At 28.4% G+C, this 22,151-nt stretch overlaps 1 protein-coding gene across 2 annotated transcripts in view; it reads right to left on the bottom strand.

The window, feature by feature from the left end:
- The window catches only part of LOC119679914 (myosin-9), a 91,781-nt gene that overhangs the window by 44,128 nt on the left and 25,502 nt on the right, over positions 1 to 22,151 (bottom strand). Inside the window, exon 1 of one of the 2 annotated variants that reach the window (XM_038092505.1) lies at positions 9,324 to 10,022. The exons of the other annotated variant lie outside the window; for it this stretch is intronic. Coding sequence (XP_037948433.1) covers positions 9,324 to 9,350 — 27 coding nt within the window. The 5' untranslated portion in view covers positions 9,351 to 10,022. Of the gene's footprint in view, positions 1 to 9,323; positions 10,023 to 22,151 lie in introns of those variants that run through there. 2 annotated transcript variants of the gene reach the window in all.

Here is a 22,151-nt window from a genome sequence, read left to right as displayed (position 1 = left end):
AACTAGTTTTTATCGTTGAAAAGCAACGGTTTACTATAGCTTCACATAGTATTTAGAAATAAAGTAGAAATAAAAAAAATGGAATATAATTTCTAAACATGAAAAAATCCAATATTATTATCTAACTTAGGTAGCTCCCTCTATGTATAGGAGAGATAAGACTGCTCATAAGACTAGTAGAACTAGTTCTTATCGTTGAAAGGTAACGGTTCACTATAACTTCACATAGTATCTACAAATAAAATAGGAATAAAAAGGGAATATAATTTCCAAACGTGAAAAAATCCAATATTGTTATCTAACTTAGGTAGCTCCCTCTATGTATAGGAGAGATAAAATTGCTCATAAGACTAGTAGAACTAGTTCTTATGGTTGAAAGACAACGGTTCGTTATAACTTGTGATATGTGTAAAGTGTTTTGAATGCACGAGTGCCTGAGTGCACGATGAACGTAGGAGTTCTTCAGTTTGCTTAATACAAAAAGCTATAACTTCACAACAATTCTAGAAATCCAGTTAAATGTGATTGCTGATGCAGAGAAAAATATCAAAACACAATTACCTTAATGAAGTAGCTAGTTCTACATACTCATGCTAGGAGGACTATAAAGAAACTTTAAGGACATAATAAGTTTATAAATATATGTTTCTATATCGTGCGTATATAAGTACATTTTTGAAAATGTTTTTATATTATAATGAATAATATAAAAAGTATTCTCCCATTAATTGTTACTAGATGGTGTTTGTATTCATAATATGGGTCCAATAATAATTTGGGTCCCATATATTTGGCAACTCTAGTCCCATTGTGTCACAAACATTCTATGTGAAGCTTCATTATTATAAAAATGATAAAATTGTTGTTATAACGTACCGAAAAATATTTTGAGAAATAATTTACCGTTTTGGTTATATATAAGATATTACAAATTAAATAAAAATTTTTAAATATCGTTGTTTACTGTTCCGTTTAGAATGAAGAATAAAATTGCCAGGTAAATGTAAAATTATATATATCAGAAACTGACAGTTGAACTCTTTTCAACAGTATTAAAGCATGTTAACTATGCGAAAACTGTTATAAAAAAAAATTTTAATCCTCAATTTTACTCAAGTTTGGCATGAGATATTAAGGACGTGTACAATTTGTAAATCTGGATTCAATCTAGAGTAATTCTCGATCTGTTAAATTTTGTTTCCCAGAAGAACATTTTTGGAGTAATTTAACATTTTTGTTCAAGTATTAGAAGACATTTATGTTTTTCATAAATCGATATATCGAAACAAATCACACTTTATTTGTCAAGTCATACAAAACAGCTATTAATTTCATAGTAATCTTACGACTCTGACAAAATATCTAGAGTGTTATATGTTAATCTCGAATGTTATATATTTCGTTTGAGACTTACCAAACAAAAATGAAAATTTTACTAAAAGTCAATTTCGATTGAAAAATCTAACCCAGATTTACCAATCAAAAATGAAAGTTGCACTAAAAGTGAATTTGAATTGAAAAAGTTACGCCAGATTTTTCAATCGAAAACGGCTAAGAGGAACTTTGTAAATTTTGTTCTGTAGATATATATTGCTGATTTTTTTTAAATCTATTTAAAAAGTACAAGGTCATCAAAAATATAGGAAACGGCTTAAATATTGCAATATTTCTGAGAAGTTATTTAAAAAACTTTTCCATTTAAATTTTCAATGTAAAGACCTGATACCAGCACTTTTTTTTAATGAAAATAAAATACCTTTACAATAGTAAAATAGAAATAGTAATATCAGCGCATTATGATTCCCTTTAAATATTCTAAGTGCTTAAATGTCCTTCAAATATGGTTCTATATTTTCATGAATTTCATAATAATTTTTGTTATTTTACGAATTCATACGTAATGCAAAACATTTCTTTTCAAAACACGAAACTGTTTTTGGCGCCACAAAACATTTTTATTGGCTTGTAGGGTATGTTCAGTGCAGACTGTGGGTCTACCAATCAAGTATAATTTAGACGAGGAAAGCAAAGAATAAGAATAATCAAATGAAAAGATATAAATTTAAATACGATTAGGAAGCAGGAAGCAGGATGAAGCTTTCAATGTATCCAATATATTCAATGTACGAGAAGAACTACCAAAAATACTTGATGATTTGAATGAGACAGTCAAACTACTTAGGCATATAAGTAGGCCAGATAGTGGAGTAAGACTGCCTGGCAGCTATTAAGTTGGTTTTCTGAAATTTCGTCTGTTGTCAGTAATGAAATTGTCCTACTTTTATTTGCTATTGGAGACTTGCTGTCTGGCACCGGAAGTTGTGCTCAAACATGCTGTGCTGCCTTTAAGAACAGAAACCTATATTATTTTAACACTTAACAATAAATACTTAACTACCAAAGATATTTTCTTATTTTTTATTACTACTCTAAGTACAAGTAAAGCATTTGAAATTATTTTGTTTCTTGGTGGGATGTAAAAACAAAAAAAAATTACACTAACAATTCAAAATAATTCTTCTGTCATTCATTTGATTATAATTATTTTTTCATTTTGAGTTTATAAATAAATATATACATACACATAATAACGCATATATATATATTGCATATATATTTGTATTTATATATATCAACATAATTTTATTTATCACACATAAGTACAAATACAGCGCACGCACTTGGAGTGTTGTATATAACACTCTACCCCACATATGCTACACACTACACGCTACATACGGCAAACACATACGAGCAAAGGAATGCATGCAAATTATGTAGCTTTAAGAGGACAAAATAAATGAAACTTTTAACTACACACAATTATAAATTCAACATGAACCAACTAAATAAATACAACACAATATAACAGAACAACAAATAACACAAAAACAAACACAACACAAAAAACAATAACAGTAACAAAACGATTGTATATATTTATGTAGGGGTATATATGGTACATCAAAAATAACAACAACACAACGGCAGCAGAACAAATCTTCATATTAAACGCAACAACAACAAAACACATTGACATACTAGCAAAACGTTCTTTTACGTTTTGTTTTTTTTAGTATTATTTTTATTTTTATTTTTGTTTTTCTTATTTGCTATTTCATTTTTGGTACAAGGACATTTTATATTAAAAAGAAAAAAAAACAACAAAAACTATGGAAAACGTACAAAACTATACAATGTGGCATTTAATTGAGTGAGTGAATATGTGGTAGTGTTTGAGTGTGTGTGTGTGTGTATTTGTATGTGTATTTGTATGTGTACATCTGCTTTTTGTTTATATCTAAAATATATTTAAAAATATTGTAGTTATAATAAAAAAAAATATATTTAGATATTTTTGTAATTAAAGTTCCATTGATGCAAAAATTTGTATTAAAAGATTTGAGTGGATAATTTAATTATTTATAGATTATTGATTGATAAAATCTGTAAAAATTATCTAAATTATACTATTTTAAATATAGAATTTAATTGGATATGTGATTATGAAAGAAGTGAATTATAATGGTAAGGTTTAATATATTTTATTTTTTGTTTCAATAGAGTGAAATAGAATTTTGTAATTTATTTTCTTTGACAATGGATGAATAAATTATGTATTGAAATCAAGAGGGAATATTTTTTAAAATTGTTAAATTTTAGAAATGTTAAAAATATCTTTGAATTTATGTTTAAATATAGCACAATCAGAAAAGGGAAAATAAATCAAGTGAAATATAGCATTTATTAAAATTTGACACTTTTAACCAAAAACCATTGCCTATTTTTAGGGTGTTAAAAACAAATATGAAATCAAATGCCAAAAGCCGAATGCAATTACTTTTCATAAATGATTTATCAATTATACATACGAGTATATTGTAGTCAGATCAGATCTGCACAAAGAGGAAACATTTGTCTTTTTTAGGCTTAGATCCTTTGCGATTGCAACAACTACAAACACAAGCCTGACAGCAAGCACTTTCCCAACCCTATCATATACAATAAGCTCAGATTGTCCGTATCGACGAATACTTTCGTACTCTCACCCGGGTATCTCACCTTCTTGCATTATCTAACCGTTGACATTTCAACTATTCATTCTTAAAGATGGTTTTAGTGAGTTAAAGTCTCACCCAGTGGCTGCCAATGCCTTTCATCTACCGCAAAAAAGCATACAAGTGTAGGAGTAGTGTAGGAGGACGTCTCATGAGAGAGAGGATTCGGCATTCAATTCAATTTGTACAATTTTCACTTAATAATTAATATGCAGTTTATATACATTTACTGTATAATAGTTACTAAATTTTCTAAAATAAATGCATAAATATATTCTTCAATTATTATACCACAGGGTAGTCCGATGAAACTACAAACAAACTATTATTATTTTCAGACCAGTGGCAACACTTCGTCCATTGTTTTTTTCGAGTTTGTCAAAAAATCTATCTTACTGTTAAAATTGGTTTCGTTAGTAAAAAGGCGGGAATGTGTGTAAAAATTTTACTAGAAGTTTAGGTAGTGAGACATAGGGTTAGTTTTACGGAAAAAAATATTTACGAGATGGAATTTAGACTTTAAGAACTAATAACGCTTTTTTGAGCTCAACAATATAAGTATATCACCTTCTATAAGGATGAAATTTTTTTTATTCAGGTCCATTAAAAAAAAAAACAAATGCAACTCAATGGAAAATAAATGAAAAAATAAAAAATAATTTTTTTTTCTAAGAGATTCCAGGGGTTTTGAGAATTTGCATTTTAGATCATTTTTAATTGGTTATATCTGTGGTTCTGTAAATGATAAAAACCTACAATTTGTTGCATTGTAATGAGAATAAATTAGATTTTTAGTAAATAATATAAGTAATTAAAATTGTTTATATTTAGTTACTAATTTAGTCCGATAATTTAAATAATTTTTGTCTCAAAATATACATAGAAAATTTTAATTTTTATATTTATTTATTTGTTAATCTAAAATTTTATAAAATTTTATAGAATGCTGTTAGTAACTAGCAAAAACGTTTGTCCGTTTTACATTCATTCAAAACTATATTTACGAAATCTATCAAAGACCCCATAATCTTCACAGTACCATTAAAGACTATGATATTAGACGTACAGGTCTGACGGAATAAATAATCACCGTATTCTAAAAATCTCATTCTACCTGTACTTCTATATATTTATATCAACCGATAAAACTTATGTTTTATAGATGGAACATTCCAATGATTTGATTGGTTTATTCATGTTTTAGTATGGCAGAGAATATCCTACCGAAAAAGTGTTTAAAAAAAAAGTTTGCTATAGAGTGAACAAGTTGGAGATTTATTATTCATTCTTGATATACAAGGTTGTGAAAAGTCTACAACAAATGGAAGCCATCGAAATAAATAAATATTATGTTTTGAAACACTCTATTGAATAAAATCAAATTTTTAATAAAATATAATCACTGAGAATTATAGTATAGTTGTGTATTATTTTTAGTAATAGGATGTAGAGGACTATATCCATCGATAAAACTTATACTGTAAAATTCATCAATAGACTCAGGAAAAAGTCGTTAGGAAAATAGCGCTAACACTAATAGCGTTAGGAAGCACTAATCACTCTTGTTCTAATGAACTGGAAAAAATTCGCAAAAAGAAAAGACTACTTAAATAAATATGCCAAAACATACTTGAACACAAATACTACCGCATTATGATAACAATGTTTAGTGTTGTTCATACCCAGACCAGAGAGATTCCGGAAAGGAAAGCAGTTACGAGTAAAGCTGTAAACCACAAATCCCTCATTTAGGTGAAAACGAACCAATCTGACAAGTCCACAAGTTTGCCAAATCTCTTATTTTGTAGGATGATATCTCTCTTAGGTTGGCAATAATAGGGGCTCAAAAGATTATAAATGTTCTCCTTGGCAATGATGAACCCTTACATATGAGATAGAGTTGTTGTGGCACTGCGGGTGATATGGAATCAGCCTTAGTGCCATAAGAATAACAAAATTCATTATAAGAGAGACCAAGTCTCATAGTATGTATTTATAGTACGAGTACAGTCATAGAAAGCGCCGATACTGTAGTACTGAACAGTTTATGCCTTAAACAATTTATGCCTTAAGTGAAGTGTTAGTTGTTTGGACCCGATTAATTTTAAGATCTGACAGTAGGATTCACCTGTATATAAAAGCATCATATGTTTTGAAACTCTGTATTGAATAAAATGAAATTTTGATAAAACTATAACTTTTTCATTGCGTATACGTTATTACTTTATAGTTCTTATACTTTATAGTATTATATTCTATTGTATAATATGCCTATGTACATTGTACCATAATACATTAGGACGAATGACATCCCCAGGGACCTCAAGATTGATCCGATCAAAAAATTCATAAAGGATAGAGCCCTGAAATTATTTGCGAAAATTGACAGACTAACCAACACCGCGTTATCGAATCTCAGAATGGTTACAGGCTGCTCGGGTAGGTATGCAGATCTGAGGTCAATTATTGCCTCAGATCACTCTGATGAAGTGATAAACAATAATCCGGTCAAGGCGTAAAGAGGGGTTTTGAAGATACCACGAGTTAATAAAGAGTAAAAGTGCTCAAATGCACTGGCTCAAATAGCTTCAACATAAATATATGTAGTATAGGTATATATATAATATGTTAGATTTTATAGTACTATATTCTATAAAATAATGTATAGCAATATAAACCCTCAAAGCGTTCTTCTTTTTTAAGAACTTTTGAACTATTGGAAAAATAAAGCCTTGTACTCTATAATAAAAGTAATAATCAAACTATTTATAAAACTTACGAGTAAATAAATAAGTTTGTCCTTCAACAAACTTAAATCCATGAAAATTTTATCTATTCATTTGAAATTCATTTTCAATTTCTTTACCAGATTAAACGGAAAATAAATATGAAAAATAGCACTAACAGCACAGAGAAAAGTCAAATGTCAAATTAATTAAATATAGAACAACTTTATAATTTCCTCGGCTATTTCCTTCAATTTTAATTAATTATCTTCATGTGTGAAAATTCCTATGTGCAAATAATGGAAAAAGAAGAGAAAACTTAATGCCATTACATTTGACATGAAAAACTTTTATCAGCAAAAAAAAAACTCAAATAATTGCTGCATAAATTTGTTTCCGTTTTGAATAAGCGATCCTGCCTATAAATGTTGCGTTTGTATGTTTGAGTGTGAAGAAATTGTGTGTAGTCGAACAAACACACATAAAAATCTATGTTGCATGTACGGTACAAAATCACAAATAATTCACTTGTTTTTGCTTGATAATTGCAAAAACAAACAAATTTGCGTGTGTGTGTGTGTGTGTTTTTTTTTTTATTTTATTTGCTTCTTGTTTTTTGACTTTTGTTTTTGACTTTTGTCTTCTGTTAACAAATTTGCGTGTGCGTTTTTTTTTAACACAAGTGTAATTACAATACTTGTGTTTTTTTTAGGATATACAAACTTTTTGCATTTATATGCTTTGCAAAAAAAATGAAGAGTCTACAAAAAAAGTATATAAAATTTGCAAGCGCGTATACAGAATTTTTAACAGGAAAAAAACGTCGTCTTCATACTTGAAGTGTTCGCACAAGGTTGTGTGTATGATTTTGTTGTAATTAAACAAAAAGAATACTCGCCTACAAAGCAGCAAACAAATGAGTCGAGTTGAATAGATGAGACAGTGTCAAAGACTCGAAACATGATATGTTGTATACGTACATAAGTACGTACATACATTAAAAGCAAAGAAGTATGCAAAACATTGAAAAAATTGAAGGAAAAAAGTTTGCCAATTGTTATATGAGTTGTAAATGTGGTGGCTATATTATATGTGGTGTGTATGAATTCATTTTGCATAGTGTTTTTTTTCTCTTCTTGTTTTTAACATTAGGTTTAAAACTCAGTGACATTTATGAAGTGCACAGTACGCAGTCATAAGTACGACGGAAAGCGAATCTGTCTATGTTTTATGTAACATTATCTGTATAAGCTTGTGTGTGTGTGTGTGTTGCGTTTGGCGTATACTGTATTTAACATGTTTGATAGCTTTAATGAATAAACGAGAGGGAGAGTATGAGTAAGCATGAGTATATGTGTGTATGTGTATAAGGTTTTGCAATTATCAAAGTTCGCTTTGATATATGTAGTAGCTTGGTTGCGTAGTTTATCACTCTCCTCCAATAAGAAAGAAAAATTGCTGCTTTATTGTTGGTTATGCTTTTACACAATTGTGGGTGTTCGTTGTTGTTGGTGTTGTTGTTGTTGTGTGTGTAAATTATAAGTTGGCTGCTGCTGCGTGTAAATTTTATTGTTGTAGTTGTGGTGGAAAAAGGTTAGCTAGCAACTGCAACATTAAATGTCAGGAGTGTAATACAATGCACATTGTCATAAATTAGTAGACGCAAAATTTGAAGGATTTTTTTAAATTATTAGTATGTACATTACTTCGTATATTAAAGCTAATATATTACTCTTTTCTAAGTTATATATGAAAAAAAAAATATATTTTTGTATTAAGTTTCTATTATGTTATTTAAATCTAACAATAAACATATCCTTAATAAATGCTAATTTCTTATTGAGTTTTTTTTTTATCGTCTCTGAAGGACATATTAAATTAATAGTGTGTGTATTATTTCACATAATTAAAGCTAACATATTACTAATTTATTAAGTGTATATGAAAATAAATATTTTCTTTTTATTTAGTTCCTGTTATGTTGCCCACATCTTATAATAATAACATGATAAGATTCCTAATAAATGCTGATTTTCTTATTGACTTTTGTTTTCTTGTTTTTGTTTTATGTTATGTTTATGTTACTGTTCTTTGTATACATATACATATGCATTAACATTAATTTGTGAAAGTATTAACATTTGACATTCAATGAGATGAGATTTTTAATGTTAGTGATGATGATAATGACGATGTTGATTTAATGATATTACGAATGATGTTGAATAATGTTTCTTGTTGTTGTATTTCTTTATTTTTTTTGTTGGTGGTTTTGTTGCTCAAATGCAATTAGTGCTGTAGTGCTTATGCTTTTAACTGTTATTAATGATGCTGGTGCTTAATAAATTGTTGTTGCTGTTAGTTGTATTAAAAGGTTTTTTTTTGCAGAGCAGACTGCTGTTATATTTTGTGATGATTTTGAATTTATGCTTAAATAAACTGAATTAAATTTTTTATAATTTAATTTGTATTTTGTATTTTGTTTGTTGTTTTTTTTTTTGTTTTTAATTTTTAGTAGTTTAAATGATTCTAATACTACCTTATAGTAGACGTAGGCATTGTCCATAGGTTTATTTGTTTTTGTTGTTGTATGGAAATTCCTGACGTTTTTAAGTGTGTGTGTTCAGTAGTAGCTGCAGCTGTGGCTGAAGCTGTAGCTGTAACTGTGGCAGTAGCAAATGCTTATCAGAATGACTTTGTTATTGTTACTCTTTTTTTGTGTTTGCCTAGTTGAAGTGTATGCTATACTGTTTTTGTTTTCTTTTTTTTTGTTTTGTTTTACTAGTAGTTTTATTTTCTTATTATGTATGTCAAGTCAGTAGTTAATGTGTTTGTTTTTTATCTGTCGCTTTGATATATATTTTGAACTCGTTTAATGCTGCTTCTATTTTTCTGCTGTAACAGCGGCTGGCTTTAACGCTGCCGCTAGCGCTACTACTGCTAAAAATGACAAACTTAACCTCAAAGGCTTGAGTTGAAATTTTTTGCTTTTTCTTTTGTTCGTTTGCTTTTATTTTATAATTTTGGATGCTGTTTATTATAATTTTCTTTGATACGTTTTCTTTTTGTGGCCAAAAGTTTTATACTCGCTTTTTCTTCTCCGCAATGCGTTACTGTTGTTGTTGTTTTATTCTTTGTGGCCTATTAAATTTCGGCTCTGTAAATATGGTTGTTTAGGCTTTCAACCTTCTTGAGGCTTTCGTATTTATTTTAGTTACTGCTTTTAAATTTAGCAATAAGTAAAGGCAGTTACCTATCTATACATAAGTATTTTATATTTAATAATTATATTATTTATAAAATTGTTGTGAATATAATTTTAACATTTATATTATGTTTAATACTGTTTGATATTGCCTTCATTAAAATAGGTTTCGTTTTCGTTGTTTTATGTTACAAAATTTTGCTTTTTTTTTTGTTGTTATTTTGAGTTTAAATTTTTTTTAGCCTAAATAGGCTTCTAAAGGATTTATTGATTTTTTTGGGTTTTTAAGCTATAAATATTTTTTCTGCTGAACCACAGTAAATTATTTTTGTACTTTTAATCTTTTAATACATTTTCTTAAAATATTGAATATTTAACACTGAAGCCATTGTTTGGCTTAGTTTAATTGGCTTTTTTTCTTGTTATGGTTGTTGTTGTAGTTGTTGTTATTCATTAAAGGCACACAAAATTAAATAAATTTTTTTCCTTTTTTAAAGCATAGCTTTTAAATTTTACACAAATTAAAATATATTTTTGCACTATTTCATATTACTACACTGCACTTGTACATTTATTCACATATATAACATATTGAGAAATATTTTATTTGAAAAATATTTTTAATTTTTTTTTTGCATAATTTGCTAATATATATAGAAATTATATATCTTTATATTTTTTTCAAATTATTTAAAAATTATTTAAATAATTTTCTTAATAATCTAATCATAAACAAATTTTTTTCTATTGCTTATGTGTATATAATTTTTTTCAATGCTCGCCCGTTTGTCGCGCGTTTTCGTTAAAATCGTTTGGTAACTCTTACGTTGCGAATACAACTGCCCGCACCTTACCAGCTTTTAAGCTTTCAAAGTCAACGGAAATGCATTCCAATGCATGTAAGGTAATAGAGACAGTATATGTTGGCAAAGCTTCAACTCTTAATATACAATACAAGCGGAGACTTTTGCACACTCTCTCAAGTGAAATGCTCTTTTTTGCTCATCTCTACTCTATACGTATGGTGTGAAAACACTTGTGTATGTTGTGCTTTATGCTAAAAATAGACTTTGTTTTTATTTATATTTTTTATGATTTTGGTTTTTTGTATGTGTTTTGCTTGTGTTCGAAAATATTTCTAGTAAAAGCCTTTAATGAATTGAAAGCTTATGTTTGTGTTATGCTCAGCCAAGCTTTCTTTGTATAAAACTTACTTTTTTATGAGCGCACAGATTTTACTTGATTATTGATTTGCTTAAACATTTTAAGCTTTTCTATATTAACAAAAAAGATTTTTGCTGCTTTACTGTTGTTGTTGTTGTTTTTTTTTTGTATTTCTATAATCCTGCCTTGTACTTGTATCACTCTCTTTTTCATGTTATTTTTATTGTTGCTGTGGTTGTAGTTCAATTGTAGTTGTTTGTGTAAGGGAATCCTTGTTCTCATTTGTTTATATGAGTAACTGCGTAACTGTGTATGTGTGTATATTTATGTGCTCTTTAAAAAACATACAGTTCAGCTTTATACGGTGTGTAGGTTTTAGTATCGTGGCATTGCGTATGGTTGAGCTTTGATATTTTCGTTTGTTGAAAAATGTGCATGTATTTTGTTATTACGATTAAGCAGTTGAATATGATGACGTTAAGAGTTGCCACATTCAAATTTTACTTCACGTGCAGAAGTGAATTTTGTTGTTTACTGCTTTATTGTGTACATTACTTAATGTTAAATTATAATTAAAATTAAATAAAATTTATAACTGCAATATATATATATATATAGTATTTAAAATAAGTATTAACACACCACCTTTAAATAAATCCTTAATTTTAATGCTGATATGAATGGTGTATAGCAGTTCATGAAAGGTATATGATGAAATTAGAAAAACTGTTGATGGAAGATAATTTATACTTTCGAATAAAAAATCCAAGCCAGTTCAAAAACGTTATATTGACGAATATGAAATATTAAGACTAGTAACATAACTGACTAATATTGATAATCATAAAAACATTGTTTAATTTAATTTGTTACTTATACGCTACGATGTACACAACCTTACAGACATGAGCATTCTATACAAAATTTTTCTTATTTTTATTAATAAAAAAAATATTTTTTATTTTTATTACTATTTTTAAAAAATATTAATTCTGAAGTAATTTGTAATAATATAAAATTTTAGCGAACTTGAGATTTCGAAAAAATTGGGTAAAGTTAAAAAAATGATAATTTTTTTTGTTTTTTGAACTTTAAGGTGTAGTTACAAATATGTGTAAAAAGAATTTCTAGTTTTATTAAACAACAACTGCGATACTCAAAAATTTTATCGAAATTTTTTCTTCAATTATTTCTAATAGCCAAATATTTAAGCTTCACATAAAAAAAATTCTCTACCGTACTCTATTTTTAAAACCTATTTTAGGTGTTAGATTATTTACAATTTTTAATTCTACCAAAACATTTTAAACAAAGAATATCACACATTATTTCTAAATTTCGGTTCTTGAAAAGATGAAAAATTTGTAGTTACTTTCTCCGCTACAACATTTTAATGACATCTCTTTATAGAAATATTGATTTGTACATATTTTTGTTTATTTAAAAATATTCTACCTCAAGCCCAATTTCAATCCAACTTCATTAACCTAACGCATCGGAAATATCTCTGCACTGCATTAAAACTGCATAAGTCTGCCTGTGGCAAAATACTCACACACCTCCGATAGGCAATTTAAATTGTTTATATGAAATTAAACTGGGTCGTTCACTGTAAATTATAATCGAGTGATAAATCAAACGTTGCGACATATTTGCCCATAAACAATCACTGCTCCTGAATACCCTTACACCTTCTCTCACTCATACACCGTTGATTTCTATTAACTATGCAAAATACAAGCCTGCAAAATAGGTTAACAAAGAGGAACAACAAATACTCCCCACTAAACGCCGCATTCTGCACTCAAGGTAATTTATAAAGCAAAACTTAATTAAAGAATTGATGCATTATTTTAAAACAAAGATTCAGGAGGCAATAGCAATAACAACAACAACACCAACACCAAACAGCAACAATAAACACAATACTAACTTACAAATTTCTTACTTTGTGAGTGAACCGGACACACGTTGCTGCTGTGTGTGTGTTTTTTTGTGTGCGTGGGCAGGCAGGCAGCCATAATATCCCACACAATCAGAAACTGCCTTAATATTGTACATGTATATTGTTTTGTGTGCAGCTTGATGTAAGCATACATATTTTTATTATGTCAGTTTCATATGTAGTGGTAGGTCGCGTAATTATTTTATGGTTACGGTTTTGTTGTTGTGGCGTACTTTGTGCACATTTATTAGCACAGTAAACTTTCAACATTTTTATTAGGTTTGCCCACTTATTATGCATGAGGACTCATGCATAAATGTATCTATTATATGGCACATATACTATAATACAAACACACATGAGTATATGTATTTGAATAATGTTGAGTAGGCCTTTTTTAGAGTTGAGAGTTTAAAGTATTATACATACACGTATGTGTGTGTGTATAATAAGGTATTTTTTGTTGTAATTTGATGGTAAAAATGTTGCATGTGGCTGGGCATTGAATCACATGTTAATTAAAATGTTTTGTAAATAGAAATTTTTCACTGTTTTTTGTAAAATTATATTTATTTACACTACACATGTAAAATTTAATTTAATTTAATTTTAGTTTTGTTTTAATTAATATTTACCCGGTTTTCACTTGTGTTTATCGCTGCACGTGGGTTTCAATGCAGAATGTGTTGAAGTTTTCGGTTCACTGAAGCTAAATTGGTTGTACGCAATTTGTTAGTTTTAAAAATTAACATACTAAACGGTTGAAAAATCAAAAACCATTTAAAAGTAGAACTAATGTGCTATGAAGAAATATTATTGTGTATTGGAAGCTGTTTTCAATGGAAAAATGCCAAAATAACACTTTTCAAAATATGTTTATATCTATATATAGGTCATTCTTTTAAAATATTTTGACAAAAAAAATATTTCTATAAATCAACGATTAATATTTATAACTAAATATGTATAACTTTAATTATATTATTTACAAAAGGTTTAATTTATTATCTTTGTAATGGAAATAATTGGAGATCTCCATCATTTACAAAGGCATAAGAAAATTAATATAATGTACAAAATCTCGAGTCACGGTAATTTTTTACGGTATTTATGATACGGTATTAGCTGATGGAAAAAGCAGTAGAGGACAACCGTATCTTCACTGGAAGGATCGGGTGACCTACGATATAAAGGCACTCGGTACTACCAATTTCTTGTCAGCCATTGGTTGACCCACGTGTCTAAAGTTTTACAAAATCTTTTTGCGAACCGTAAAGTGAAGTTGAAGAAAATAGTTGAAATAATTATATATGAGAAAGCTTTTTTTAAGAAGGTGCCGGGTTTACTGACCAAAAACAACCAGGTGCCGATGATTCTGGGAGCTGTTTGAAGCTGTTGAAATGAGATAAAAAGAAATTTTACATCGATATGTAACTTGGTTTTACCATGTCAGTGCTGAAAGAAATCGACAGTCAGTTGAAAGGACAAAAGCCGAGGATAAACCTCGACGAAAGCGGCAAAAAATACAACAAACAGCTGGCAAGGTTATGACGTCCGTATTTTGTGATATACATAGAATTTTATGAATGGACTGTCCTAAAAAAGGCCAGACCACCAATAGCAATCGTTACATGGCGCTACTTATGCTCTTGAAGAAATCGTTAAACAACAGCCCCATATGAAGAACAAAAAGTTATCTTTTCTGACATAACGCCGCGTTATATGATGAAGACAAACCATGGTTAATGGTTTACATACAATATTCTCGATTTACCTCACTGTTTTCAGGACTTAACCATAAGCTGTTACTACCTATTCGTAGACCAAATTATATTCTTTCTCTATTTTTCAATGAAAAATCAATTTATTTTTTACTTTGTATTCTTTTACTTTCATAAATATTTACATATTTTATACATCAATTTTAGCAGATATATAAATATAAAAAATTTTTCATTTATATGAAATTTAATTAAAATTTAATTTAAATGTTAAAATTACACACAACGTAGCGTATGAGTGATTTTTATTCGCATTTATGAATTTGATCGATTTACCCACCTAGCAGTAATTTTTGTTCTATTAAGTTCTTTCATATATAAATATTTAATATGATATTTATATAACATAATAAAATTTTTAATAAAATTAAGCATTTAACTTACTTGGAAAAAACTTTAGGTTAGGTTACTATGCTGATTCTTGGGATCTACTTCGAAATTAACATGCTATAAAATTATTTGTTTAATACGAGTTTTGATAGTTACTATTCAATGGCAGAGCATTACTAGGATCTTTTTTGTTTAAATCATGTTTCATATAAAAGAATATCGTCATATAGCTACGTCACATGCTTTTTCTTTTACAAAGATAGCTTGAAAATGGAGTGTCATGCAGTGCTGTGATTTTTAACGATATTCTAATTATTGTAAGTTCTATGGTCAGTTAAACACAGCAAGCAGTTCAATAACGGTAGTTGCCATAGCTTACGAAAAAAAACGCCGTACTGTGCCATTAAAAAAAAAATTAATTACATATTAAGAAAAACAATTGAATGATTTTGATTTAGTTTCAAACTTTTCTAGCTGATTAAAATTCGAATTGGCAATAAAATACGCTTGCTTCATGAGGAATTTTCCACTTACCCCCTTCTCTTCACTAGCAAATTTTTTAATCTCTTTTTCCAGTTCCAGCTAAATTATATAAAATATAAAACAAGAAATTAAAATATTTGTTTCAAACTTTATCAAAACAAATAGGAAGATAGCATCGAGGACGAAAGGTGACTAAAAATTTCATATGTGATACTCTGGCAATAGTTTTGCAGTAAGGAACAGGATCAATTTTATAGAGGCTTTAAGATCTTAACAATGTAAAAAATATTATAGATATTTTCGAGCATTTTGTGTAGACAACTTGGTAGTAATTTTTTATAATATGATTAGGATATTATTATAAGGGATATTATTTTTCCTTTAAAAACAAAATGTTATTCAAGATCGTAAATTAGTTTAAATTGTGTGGCGTAATGAGCTAACTCATTATTTCGTTTAAAGTGTGAATAGTACTATGTTTACTGTAATGTATATGATGATGATGTTATATCTCTAAATATCATAAATTAACTATATTGCATGTGATTATGATATTATATTTCGAAAATGTCGTAAATTCGTTTAAAGTGTCAGTAATACTATATTAACTATATTGTATATGATGATGATGTCATATCTCGTAATTATTGAGATGCGTTCAAAGCATTCAAATCGTCAGTAGTACTATGTTAACTGTAATATTATATACTGATGATGTTTTATCACATTAACATAATGTAATGTATATGGTGATGTTGTATCTCGTAAATATCGCGAATTCATTTCAAGCGTGAGTAGTACTATGTTAACAGAAATGTATATGATGATGATATTATATATCGTAAATACTGTAAATTTCTATAAAGTGTGGTTAGTGTTATCTGTAATGTATATGATGATGATTTATATCTCGTAAAAATCGTAAAATCATTTAAAGTGTGAGTAGTACTATGTTAACTATATTCTATATGGTGATCATGTAAGATTTCGTAAATATCGTCAATTCGTTCAAAGTGTGAGTAGTACTATATTAACCGTAATGCATATGATGATGATGTTATATCTCGTAAATATTATAAATCGTTCAAAATGTGAGTAATGCTATGTTAAATATAATTTACTGTACTATATATGATGATGATATTACATCTCATTATTTTAATCATAAATTCTAAATAAATAAGAATTAACTACACTCTAATGGGTTTGGAATCTAACTTATTTTTATATATGTCTCAAAAAAGATATTGTTTTAATTGTAATCTGTAGTCGCTATTGATGATGATAGTGGAAGAGCGTGATGATGCATTTATGAAGGATCAAGAAAAGACGTATTTCAATATCCACCACATTTGCACCATAAAACCTACGTCTTTTCAGAAGATTAAGTGTTATACAATATTCGCTACAGGGATTCAAAAGAGCATCCTTTGTTAATGTTGTTACATGTATTACTTTTTCTTTTCTTTCAGTACTTTTCTCTTGATAAAGGCTTAAAGTATATTTCTATGCACGCAATATACTTTCTACTTACCGTCTCTAATTACCCTATCATGTTTAAAAGCAATTCCTCTTCGATGTTTAAACAAATTCTTTAAATATGAAATGTTCCCTTTTAAATAATTTTTATAATAAATACAGTTCAATAATAAAATACAGTGAAATTGATACAATGAAATTAATTTCAATTTGAATGGGTATCTTAAAATAATGTCATTTCCCCAATATTCGCTATTTTCACACCAAGTTCTATGAGGTGTCAATTAAAGCAAAAAGGCTTAACAAAAATCTACCACAATTGACGTTTACTTAATTAAGTATTAAGAGACTTGTTTAAACTTTTTGTTACATTTTAATTTAAAATGGCCACCGCACAATAATAAACCCTCTGAAAAGGCAACAAGGAAAGTGCTTAATAATACAATTTTTACCAGCGATTTACTTCACGCTACTCTGACATCGTATTGACTTTAGCATACTTTATTGCACAGTAATGGCATGTCAGCCAAGAAAATGAAGAAAAAAATTGGAATAAAATGGCGACAAAACAGCAGACCAATAAACAACCAAAAAACTCTGAACCGAGCTATAATTTTAGATTATGTCTATGTATATATGAATGTACGTATGTACCAATATGAATATCTGTCTGTATGTAAAGCATTTAGTACTTAAGTATATATATTTCCCAACGGAAGGCTATTGTGCATTGGTATGCAGCGCAAATGGTGTGCACTGTTGATATTGAACCACTCTTGATGGCAACTAAGTGAGCAGGGCATGGCGTGCACTAGAGCACTTTCCAGTATCAAAGGCCATTAAAATGAAATTAAGCAGCGGCAAGTAACGAATAAGCGAACGAAATGAATAAATCAGCCATTCAAAATATACAAAATGAGCAAAATATAAAAGAAATTCAAATAAATTTATGTAGAAATAAATTTTACGCATAATTGTGCTATTAAAAGTGCTAGTTTCGAGCACAATTTCCTTGGTAAGGTTAAATGAGAAAAGGCAAGAATGCATTAGCAAATATGCAGTATTACTCAAGTGAAACTATCCAACACGCATACATTTACCCTGAAGTATTGGTAAGTCGAAAATATCTCAACTATTTTCTGGAATATTTTAAGTATTTCAATGAGTGCTGAAACCATTAAATACGGTTGGTCATAATATTGAGTGTATATAATTATTCAATTTTTTTATGAGACACAATAATTTTTAATGCCCATAGTAACCATAAGAGCCAAAGAGCCAAAGAGCCATAGAGTTGGAATATAAGTGATTTTATTAGTTTTCACGTGAGGTTAAAGTGCATACTAAAGATTTGAAAGAATAATTTTACATGTAGTATTAAATAAAATCAGTAAGAGAAAGATTGTTAAAAAGTTTTCATTTCATTTTAAATATTAATAAAAAGGATTTTAAATATTTAAATTTTTATGTTGTAGCGCTTTAAATATATTTTATGACTTTAACCAGGTGAGTAAAATGGTAGTAGTAGCTACACTAGTAGCTATAAAAAGTTTTTAATTTTACATTTTTCGAAATCCTTAGCTGCTTTAGATATATATATATAAGTCGTATTCCATCGTGAATATAAATGATTTACATAGAATCTCCAGCTGTCTTTGTCTCTGGCTAAATGCCGTAGTGCAATAAAGGTTTTATCAGTTTCAGTGTATATGGTTCGCCTTCAGGTTGTTTTTGGTCGGTCCCTCCTTCCGGTTCCTTGAGGGCTCTACTCTAGTGTGGCGTGACCAGCAGAACAAAATGATTAAATTACGCACTCGAAAGATTTCTAGTCTGAAACTAGGATGGAGAGAGTTTAATCTCATGAATTTACTAAATTTTTTTTTCATTTTTCGGATCCAAACTTGGACTTATTTTATTCATATAAAATTATGTTTTATATGTTTGCACATCAATGTGGAAAGTATTGCAAACATTATAAAGTATATAAATATACTATACAAGATATTGACAACTACAAAAATTGGCTTAAATTGACCAAAAATTTAAGTAGAATCGATAGATTTTAATGATGGGGATTGATGGAAGCAGAACAGAGTTTAACTAAATAGACAGATAGACTGACCTACCGTAAAAGCTATTACTAAACTGCAGACTAGCGTTAACTCAGCTACCGTAAAATAAGTAATAAGCTGTTAAAAAAGTAAGCAAGCCTAAGATATAGTTAGATAAAGATTTATAAAAGCTTGTTTGTCAATAATAATAACAAATGCATGAAGAAATATCAAAATACTCGTATTTGTCTGTTTAGCTTTCAAGCATATATTAGATATTAACTTATGAAAGCTAGACTTATCTAACAGAGCAGGTGAATTTGTTACTGAACTTTCACAGCAAATTAATAAAAACTTCAAAAAAAGTGCGAACATACAAGTCAAGTACGGCATTGGGTCAGTGCTAATGAACGCTGATTCTATTCTGTAAATTTGATAGAGTACGAGTTCAATCCCTGGTACTTGCAGTCTCAAAAAATTATTTACGAATAATTAAATATAAAAAATAATTTCAAGACACCTGATGATGGGTATTTTGCAAAACTCGAAAAATTCAATTAATTAAAAATATATTAAAAAGTTTTTGTTGTTGTAATTCACTACTTTATAAAATTTTATAAACACACTTAATTTATAAATACACTTTCTGTCTACTAACGTATTGATCAAGCTAGGATGAGAAATTTTATAATCTTTAACATTTTAATGAAAGCGCTAAAATTTCAACTGCCATAGGATTTCAAAACTCAGATACAAGTTATTGCAATGAAAATTTTTTATATACAATTGGAATCTTCAACAAATTTTTCTATATAGATTTTTAATAAACTTAACTTCTTTTAAGGAAAAATTAAATTCATTGATTCCGGTTTGCCTGTACAGAGTTGCTTTGCAATCAAAAAAAAATCTTTATACACAATACCATAGTATTATCATATATAACGGTAGTTAATATACTGATATGTAAATAAATTTATAAGCAGCACATAATCAAATAATCAAAATGCTAAAGTTCAAGAAAATTTATTAAAATTTATTTATTAAAGTACAAAATTTTTGTCGTTGCTCCTAACGAACTTTATGCATTTATACATATTAAAAAGAAAAGTACGTATACGACATGTGGACCCGAATGTGAAATATATTTATTATAGGATTTAATGGTGTATTTAGTATATTCGGTATATAAAAAATAATGTAAAATATATTAAATTTGTATATGTTGATTAAATATAAACATCTTTGGGTTGCTTTATGAAAGACTTTTTCGTCGCCTACTTTGTCTAAGCTATTGGATATGGGTCTGTGGGGCATATATTTTGGCTACACACATTTACAGCATCACTGCTCTTAAACTGCTGACTGTGACTGCAATAAAAATTTGTTGTGGATATTAAAAGTTTGGCTTTCGCCAATGCCTGCTACTCTGCTGCTCTGGTACATAATATAAAAGCAGTAAAAACTTTTTATGGTGCATGAAGTAGACATAATTGCATTGTTTTTCTTCCAATCCGTCTATTTTGTTCACTGGTGTTGTTCTTTTTTTATTTCATTTTTCTCATCGTAATTTATTTGTGCAGAGCACATTTGCCTAATATGGGTCCGACAACATGTCTAATCGTAGAAGTATCATGTTGCGAGCATTTTTATTTTGACCCATTTTCAATATTTCTCTTTATTTATATTGTACATTGTTGATACTTTTTATGGGTTTTTATGGTCTTTTAAGCTTTGAGGATTTAAGCCAACATTACTAAATAGAACCCTTTATTGTATTTTCTTTCTTTTAAAATCGATTAGAAGTCTTTGACTTTAATAAAACATAACACTATGAACAAAAGTTTATACATTTGTATGTTAAAAATAATGCTTTCCTCTTTTCCTCTTTTTTCCTGGTACAGTGGCTGAACAATATGAAATATATATTGTTTTATATTTAGCATCTTAGCTGGATTTATTACAATATATTTATATACAATATATGTATGAAATTCTACTGGCATCATGAAATACATATGTATATTAAGATTGTATTTCAACAATATTGGTTATAAATTTGAACATTAATAATGAAAGTAAGGGATAATGAAATAATAGAATAGAATGTGTAGTTATTTTCACATAATCTGAAAGTTATTAAATGGTATATACTCGTATGTATATAAGAGTTTATTAGACTAGATAATAACTTATATTTGTTTACATGTTTCAGCTATATATAGTTATTGCTTATATATTAAGCAGTGAAAGTGAAGAGAGGAGTCAAATCAGACACTTATAGTACAGAATATTTTACAAGTTTTTTTAATTAAATATTTTAAAAGGATGACCATACCACCACAAAGATCTTGAATTAATACTACATACTTTTTGAACGTCATTCCGACCATTTTTTATTACAGATTCTCTCCCAAAATTGACATTTGTTTTTAATTATAATTGGCAATAAAATTATGTTTGTTCATCATTATGTTCATGTTTTAATTATGTTCATCATAGAAAAAAACAAATAATACAATATATATAATTACTAAAATTGATGACAAAAATAATAAAGTTATTTGGACTGCTTTTCACATATAACCTGAATTTTATAATTAACATAGCTCACTAGTCGCAATGTAATTGAAAATTTTGGGTCAAATGGTTACGCTTTTGATGCTGCTTTTATTAAATAATAGGTTTTGAGTGCATCCCGACCTAAATGATCTAATGTGCGCCTAAAAGCCCAACGAAAACCATTCTAGGTTATTTATAAATCTCGTAAGTGCTGTGAGCTTCATTTTACCTTTTAGATTTAAGACTCAGATCCCACTTCTAAGATAGACAAGTCTACGTCTTACCGTAGAACCTGTTCTGATTATTTTTTCTCCTCATAACAGAGTTGACAGACTCCAACTACAAACTCCTATTAGTGTCTGATTAGAAT

The sequence above is a fragment of the Teleopsis dalmanni genome, chromosome 2, assembly GCF_002237135.1.
Source record: "Teleopsis dalmanni isolate 2A chromosome 2, ASM223713v2, whole genome shotgun sequence".
Taxonomy (NCBI): domain Eukaryota; kingdom Metazoa; phylum Arthropoda; class Insecta; order Diptera; family Diopsidae; genus Teleopsis; species Teleopsis dalmanni.
The sequence above is the reverse complement of the archived record's forward strand: the minus strand, read 5'-3'. Positions and strand labels throughout refer to the sequence as shown.